Source organism: Triticum urartu, unplaced genomic scaffold (genome assembly GCF_003073215.2).
Source record: "Triticum urartu cultivar G1812 unplaced genomic scaffold, Tu2.1 TuUngrouped_contig_4323, whole genome shotgun sequence".
NCBI lineage: Eukaryota > Viridiplantae > Streptophyta > Magnoliopsida > Poales > Poaceae > Triticum > Triticum urartu.
The window spans coordinates 1-8,240 of record NW_024114903.1 but is presented as its reverse complement, the minus strand read 5'-3'; the positions used below and the strand labels follow the sequence as shown (position 1 = coordinate 8,240).

Sequence of the window (8,240 nt, the reverse complement as noted above, 5' to 3'; positions counted from 1 at the left end):
TTATAAGCATTGCATAATTTGCAGGTCATTTTAGTTTTTATTAGTTCCCTTTGTTTTGTTGTCTACATGTGTTTTGGAGTAGCCATGGGCCAAGTACGATGAAAAGGCCAAAGATGGGTTCAATACAAAGGACTTTCAGGCACCAGGCTTAGGCATTTGGAGTGTCAAAAACGACATTTTATTCAAAGTGCTCAAAATGAAGGTCTAATACCACAAGTGCATCTACATCGTTCATGCGATTCCAACAAGCTCAAGAATGTCAAAATCAGAGTTCGTATGAAGTTGTGACCAAATTACCAAAGGATCCAGAGACAAAGACGACGCATGGTACGACCGCGCTGGGTCGTACCACACCCAAAAAAGCCCAAAATCTCCCAAATCATACGCGATTCTTAGTGGATTTTGTCCCCGTTTGTTCCTACTGTTTCCTTGGCCACAAGGGAGGTATTGGGATTGGATTTAGCTCATCTAGGGCCCTTGGATCAAACTGGAGGGTCAACATCCACGGAGGAGACCCGAGGAGACCGGCTATATAATCTCCATCAACCCTGGCTGCTGGCCATCATCATCATCATACATTGTCACCTACAACCATCTCCATTCCTGGTCCAAAACTACCTCCATGGAAGAAGGGACAAGAAAATAAGAAGGAGTAGGAGGCTCCGCCACCGCGCCGCACCAGCCTTTGGGTTGGTGCCATCTCCATCACCGTCATTGCCACCGGTGTCGTCTCCATTACCACCATCTCCACCAGCCCCGCCATACTCCTCTTCTTCACCGACATGGTGTCGGCTTGTATCATCCTTCTCCTCTATGTTATCATTTTACATTTTTGAGTAGTTGTATTAATTCTTGATGATTTGGATGAACCCTTGCATGCATGACTAGAACTTAATACCTATGAGCGATCTGACCATCTTCTTTATATGTCTTGTGTTGATTTTCTCATGGTGTTATGAATAGGCCTCACTCAACATTAGCAACTTGTGGGTTTGAGGGAATTATTATTGGTGTCACGATGGGCTCTCGGAGGTTTGTAGTTATGGTGCTTATCTCCCTCCTTCCCCGATCATTGCAACATGGAGTAACGGAGAACCCTAAAGCCTTATGTCGTGTTATGGGGAAAACCTTAATCATTGTTGCAAAAACTAGAGTGGGGAAACAACGATGGTGGCACGCATGATATGTGACTACAACATGTAGAGGGCATTTGAAGTTACGGTTGAGAGGGCATTTGGAACCCTGAGGAATATTTTTAAGATCCTTGATCAGAAAGCATTCCACCCTTTCCTCGCCCAAGTTAGGCTTGTTCTTGCATGTTGCATTCTCCATAACTGGATCCTAGAATGTGTTTGTGATGAGCTTGTGCCAGAGGAGGAAGATGTGACGGTTGCTGATGTTGATGACTTCGGCCATGGTGTGGAGGCACATGACAATTAAGCTTGGAAGAGAAAAGGGTTGGAATGGGCTGAGGCAATGTGGGCAAACAAAGGTAACCCAAGGATCTGAAGAAGAAGAAAATAACAACAAAGGTAGAAGCAGCAAAAGAAGAAGACGAGGATGGACTTCCCCCTAGTTTGTCATCAATAAACTTCCCCTATTGCCATATGATTGTTAATTTGTACTGCAATTTGTTAGCAATTAGGATGGACTACCATTTGACTGCAAGCTAGGACTCAAATGATTTTTTTTCTCGTACTGCATATGTAGTGTATGTGGTAAGATCACCACTAGTGAGAAGGGGTCACCACAACATAGGTCATGCACAACCAAAAGTCATGTTCATAGAAATGAAGTACCTCTTATTTTAGTTGGCCATGTTTCATAGAAATGAAGTAGCTGCTATTTTAGTTGGTGTGTGCGAGGTCTAGTCATTGATATTTATTTTTCAAAAACTTGAATTGGCGTGGTCGCAGGGCTGAGGATGTAACTGTAGTAGGGATGTCCTCATCACCTAAACACATGGAGAGGATCCCCAACCCCAATTGCGCTAGCATTGCTCAACAAGGGCTCCGTCGAGCTCTCCCATACCGCCACACCAATGTGACCCTCCACGCGGCCAATGGCACCGCCTCAAGGAAGTAGCCATGTTCCTCATTCCCCCCCCTGAACAAATGTCAGTCGACGCTCTCATGCTTAAGTTTGCCTCGAGCTCCTGCACCCGATGACCCTGCATTAGGTGAGGATTGCGTGCTCACCTCTTGTTTGCTCCCGTCCTCGCTATCCGAGAGACCTACTAGTGCCCAAAAGGGCATCCCCAACGTCCGTTCCCTCTATAGACGGATGGGAGCAGATAGTGGTGGCGGTGACCTCTCCCTTGAGGTGTCATCCATGTCGCTTCTCGCTCATCCTCATCCGTACGAGCAACCTTTCAAACTTCATCGGTGGGGTGGTCTTCACTACCACCAGTAACCTGTTTAATGCATAAGATCACATCAAATGAGGTTGATAAACGCTTTTTCGTATATGTGCTAAGTATAAAATTATAATAAAATAAGGTAATCTTTGTGGGCATTTGTTATGTTGTTGTCCTAACTGACTGTTTTTTTGTCACACGATAAGCTGATTTGGGGGAGAGTGGTAGATAGGAGGGTTTCTCGTGCTGCCACCGCCACCATCTGAGAAATTTAGGTCCCCTCGCCTCCGGCCGCCATCTTGGTTCTGAGAGCTGGGGGGACCTCGGATCTTCAAAACCTCTATATTATTCGTCAATGTCTAGTGGTCATCATAGTGAGAATAATTTTTCTCTCGTTCTCTTGGCGGTGCCATGAGGTTAGAGAGTTTTCTGTCCTCGCAGATCCGATTTATTCGGATCTGATGAGTTTATGTTGTTGTTTGAGCTTTTTTGGTTGGTCTGGTTCTTTGTGTTGGTGAAATCTTTCATCGACACCATGGCGAAGATATAGTGATTCGGCGGCCTACACTTCTAGGGGATCATCCCTGGCCCAAGTACGTTCATCGATCGAGGCTTCCCATCTTTTTGGATGAGCGACTCAAGGTGCTTTCAAAAACCATTATTGGTAATGTTTGTGCGGGTGAAAGAGTGACAACATCGTTGCTCCAGTCCAATTGCAGCATATTTACCGAAGTCTTTGGAGTATTTCTTCGAGCAAAGGTTGATACCGCAAAGAAGGTGTTTTCAAGAAATTTCATTGTAATTCTTAGTCATAGGAGTTATTTTGTATTTTCTTGAATCTTAGGTCCAATTCAGTGTATTTGTAATGGTTACGAGTAAGAATAACGTTACAGGTGCTATTTTTTTTTACATTGGATTTGATACCTGGACATCATGATTTACTTTATATGTAAAGCAAGACGAGATGCACTTTCAGGATATCCACACACTTCTTCTCTGTCGAACCAAGGCCGCTTCCTCACCCTAGCTCCATGTCACTGTCCTGCAAATAGCAGAAAACGAAAGGAAGAAAGCGTCAGTGCAGGTTCCCGACATCACCAAGGAACATCTGTCACAGCCACAGGAGCAATCCCACGCCTCCGCGCCGGCAGCTAGCCGGAAAAATCACAATAATAATTTGCGAGAGCCAATTCAACCCCGTTCCATGTGGCACACCCTCCAGCTCCTCGTGCTCTCCACTGCAGGCCCCCCTCCCCATCCTTGTCCTGTCTCCCACCTCCCTTGTTCCTCCGTTCTCCCCAGCCCCAAGCCATTTGCAGTTACTTCCTGATCCCGCGGCGCCGGCGGTGGTGGTGGCTTCCATCTGCCGGCTTCCGTCTTGTCCCTGAGTTGCATCTCTCGATGTGTTGGTGGTGACGGCAAGGTGGAGGAGGAGCTTCTTCTTCCCGGCCGGGTGCCCGCCGCCTGAAGATCCCCTTTCCAGGGGCGGTCGGTGAGGGGAGATGCGCTGGGCTGATCCCCATTACTCGCGCATCCATTTCTTGTAGCCGAAAGATCTGGTCTTCCGGAGGTATGTGTGCAATGTTTCCGTATATTTTGTGAATCCCTGATCCGGTGTCGTAGTCGCGGAATTGTTCCGGGCCTGTCATTTCTTTTTGTTGTATACAAAATGTCAAAATGATGCAATGCGCTCCAGTTCTTATCCCCCTCTCTGTTCTTTCTCTTCTTCCTCGCGCGCAAAAGTCAATCCGTGAGCTCAATGCCGATGCGGGTGGTTATCCTCCTTGGAGCAATGAACCCGTTGTCCCTGAGAAGGACAGGGGACAGCGACCCGTTCCTCCTAGTACTGTTTGCGCCATTATTACTGTGTCTGCCAACAACTCGAATATTAATTACTAGGAAACTAACAATAATTGTAGTAAGATAGAGGGCGTTTTACCCACCGTTTCTTGGTTCAATTGTGGATATTGTCTTGTGTAAAGATGGCGCCCTTGGTTTTATTCCAGCTCTTTTGAGTGTTGAGTCAATTTGCGGTAGGTTCCTAAAGGAAGATGCTGTTTGTACTCTTTAATCCATGTGGTGTGCCCAGTTGGTCAGAGTAGTACTACCGTGTTGGATCATCTGAGGCTACTTTCTTGCAGAGAGATGCCACCTCGGTTTAGGTTTCCTGCTTATTGTGTCAATTTGAGGTGTTTCTTTCAGAAAGTGAGCCAACATTGCTGCCATTTATGCCCATTGTCTTCTTATAGGGGTGACCTAGTGATCCAGTTACTAACTTATTGAGCCCCTTAATGTGGATCCTTCACTAGATTAGTGTACAAATGCCTGGGGTTATGCTATGCCATTTTGGTGCTTCTCGAAGTGGACAGGTGGCTTAGTTTCCCCTTTTCCTGAATCAGTTCCCTGTAGAGTGTCCATGTGGTTGAATTCCCCTACCATATCAATTTGGGGGCAATTTACTCTACATACAGGCCAGCTTTCCGTTCTTGGTACACTCATACGCTTGGCTTCAGAATTGTATGACCTCATAGCGTGCTCAAGTGATTAAACTCAATATATGGCGAGTCCTTACTAAGTGGCACTAAGATTGTGCATTGATAGGTAGAAGCACCATGGGACTCCTAGGTATGATGGGTGACTCATTCGGCTGCTCAGCTACCGGTGAGCGGCTTGTCTCTGCCGCGAGGGATGGAGACATCCAGGAGGCTAGGGCCCTATTGGAGCTTAACCCCCGGCTTGCACGATACTCGACATTCGGTATCCGGAACACACCCCTCCATTACTCGGCGGCAAAGGGCCACCACGAGGTGATTCACTCCACACATCTCTTTCGTTACCAGTTTACAATTATTTTTAGCTACTTTTGTTAGTTAATGTATGTGTGTTCGTTATCAATTGATAAGTAATTTTATCTTCCTGGTAGATTGTTTCCCTGCTAATAGAATCTGGCGTTGATATCAACCTTAGGAACTGCAGAGGACAGGTGAGCTCTTTTTTTTTATCTCCCACCTTGTTCATCATTGGTATCCAATTCTTGATGATCCATAATATGTGTTATTACTTTTGAATATTTATAGAGAATACTTCTTACTCGGTATACAGAAATGGATTCGACCATCTAGTTGCAATCTTACAAGTATATGCATTTCCCATATATCTGAGGTCGCCCAGGTCTTAGAAAATGATATATCAGTTGTTTCAAGTAGATGGAAGTAAGCTGTGGAATGTTACTGTCTTAGTTGACTTCTAGATAAAAAAAGATATCCTATTGGAACATTCTTGAAGGGGTGATTTGATGCCACCTCATTATGTTCTTTCTATCTCTGTTCTATTGTGAACGAGAATATTTCTTTGTTCTGGTACCAATTCTAAACGCAACAATTGCCGTGCAGACTGCTCTGATGCAAGCTTGTCTATATGGTCATTGGAAAGTTGTACAGATCCTAGTTCTTTTTAAAGCTAATGTAAGTGAATATCAATCTTGTGTATCTTTTTGTGATCGCCAAAAAAAAAACTTGTTTTTGTGTTAAACTGGGCTGTAATTTGTACTGATGCAAGTGATATGTATTTTTAATCTTAGATTCACAAAAAAGATTGTTTTAGTGGTGCAACAGCAATTCATTTTGCCGCCCTGAAAGGTCATACCCGGTGCATCCGGCTTATTGCGGCTGATTACGTGCCTAGTTTGCCGGATTTTTGGAGCATCATGCGCGGAACAGCCACGGATGAAACAAATAAGGAAGCTTTTGATGCAGCGTATGTCAAATTCTGACGTTCATCTATGTTGGCATCTTTTTTTTTATTGTTTATGTTGGCATCTTCCGATAACTAGTAAATAAATATCCATTTTCCTTTGCTTCCCAGAAATCTCCAGAAACTAGTTAATGCAAAGTCAGATGGAGGTGTCACCCCTCTTCACTTGGCAGCTCTTCACGGGCATGCTGAGAGCTTGCAATTGCTGTTAGACCTTGGAGCCTCTGTCTCTGAGGTCACAGTCAACGATGGTTCAACTATTGATCTCATAGGTAAAAACTGAACAGGGTAAAAAACATAAAACTGTACACAGAATGTTAAATGTTTAACTAAATTCAAGTAGTTATTGTTTACGGAATTTGACCGTTACTTCTCACATCAAATGTGCAGAACAAGGGGAAATATTCTGAACTTCTTTACATGGTCATATATTAACAATTCCCTAAAATTGCAGGTTCAGGAAGCACGGCCCTTCACTATGCAGCTTGCGGAGGAAGTGCTGTATGCTGCCAAGTATGCATTGAATTCTCCCTTCTATAAATTATCAAGTAATTGTCCAATTCCCGTTTACTGATTGCCGTAAAACAGCTTCTCATTGCAGCAGGAGCACACATGGGAGCTGAAAATGCTAACAGGTGAGGGAATTCCATGTTTCTATTCTAGAAGTATTTGTTTGTACACTTCACAATGATTGAAAATCTGAGAAAAGGTTGTTACTTTACAATTGCCACATTCTGATATATTTAATGATGTCACTTGGATATATTTCACGCTTCTTTTTGGGCTGTATTATCAGAATTTCTAAGGTAACTATGGTAAATGCTAATTAGCTGTGACTAGTGTCTGCCCAAATAAATCCATTTTCCTTCGCTGAATTCAAATGCTAAAACCAGTTGGCTGCATTTTGTGCTTATGTCCATTGTGATGTCATATGCCGGCCTGGATTTATAGCTGGCATTCGACTTATGCCTATGCCTCGTTAGAAAACAATTTCCGTGTGGTTCACTGTTTTCCAATGCTGTTTCCTTGAAGGTTGAGTCCTTTGATGGTGGCTCGTTCATGGCACAAAACCGGTGCTGAAGGCGTCCTAAGCAAACAGCCAGAAGGGAGACTACTAATTCTTCCATCACCATATCTATCTCTTCCACTGATGAGCATTGTCAAAATCGCTCGGTGAGTTCAAATACCAGACAGAGTATGTGCATACTGTTATCATTTCGTCACGTCTTAAATTCCTAGTTCATCAAACCTATAATGTTTTGAAATAGAATTGAAATTTGTCCAAAATATCAAGCATCTGTACTTGTGCACAAAGCCGCAATCATTTACTTAATTGAATAGGGGACGTAAGTAAGGTCACCATGTCTCGGAACGTAGATGCCTATTGAAGGATAATCCGCACCTTAACAGACGCAGATTATTGAGAATGAGAAAACTTGGACTTTGTCTCGCTGGGCTTCCAGATTTTTCCCGAGGCACATTTCCAGTTAACACGGAACAGAGAAACAATTCCCCATTTACTAATCGACTCATATTTGATCGTTCACAGGGAATGCGGATGGAGAAAAACCTCGGCATCATCTAGTAGTTGCCATGATCCATGTGTGATATGTTTGGAGATGGAATGCACGGTCGCTGCAGAAGGTATACTAACAGACTAATCCTCATGCTGAATAGTTCTACCTTATCCTATCCATTCATACGATTTTACTATGTTTTGAAATAGGTTGTGGCCATGAGTTCTGCACCAAATGTGCGCTCTATCTGTGCTCCACCACCAGCAGCTCGACGTGTACCCGTGGGGTGCCCGGTTCCATATCTTGCCCTCTGTGCAGGCACACAATAGTCTCCTTCGTGAAGCTCACAGGCACTACGTTCCTGAAGGAGCTTCCGTGGACTAGCTCATCGTTGGCTCTATGTGCCGCAGGCGCAAGCACTGGCTCGTTGCATCGCCCAGCGGACATCCGTCGCGTACGCTCCTCCTCGGTTCACCTGGGGTGCTCCTCTTTTAGATCCACCGGCTCCGGTAGATTGTCGTCGATCAAGTTGAATTGCGGCAGGCTTGATGAGACGCTGCCCTGCCTCGTCAGCTGTATCAGGCCGGATGTGCGGCGATCATCTTCGTACAGGG

At 44.6% G+C, this 8,240-nt stretch overlaps 1 protein-coding gene across 1 annotated transcript; it reads left to right on the top strand.

Moving 5' to 3' along the window:
* Positions 1 to 3,431: 3,431 nt before the first annotated feature.
* LOC125527659 (probable E3 ubiquitin-protein ligase XBOS35) lies at positions 3,432 to 8,236 on the top strand (the record flags this gene model as incomplete). Its single annotated transcript, XM_048692177.1, has 11 exons — positions 3,432 to 3,926; positions 4,958 to 5,163; positions 5,280 to 5,339; positions 5,749 to 5,820; positions 5,937 to 6,112; positions 6,221 to 6,381; positions 6,564 to 6,622; positions 6,698 to 6,744; positions 7,142 to 7,282; positions 7,659 to 7,753; positions 7,836 to 8,236. Coding segments are annotated over exons 2-11 (1,407 nt in total), but the record flags the coding sequence as incomplete, so codon positions are not given.
* Between the last annotated feature and the right edge of the window lie 4 nt (positions 8,237 to 8,240).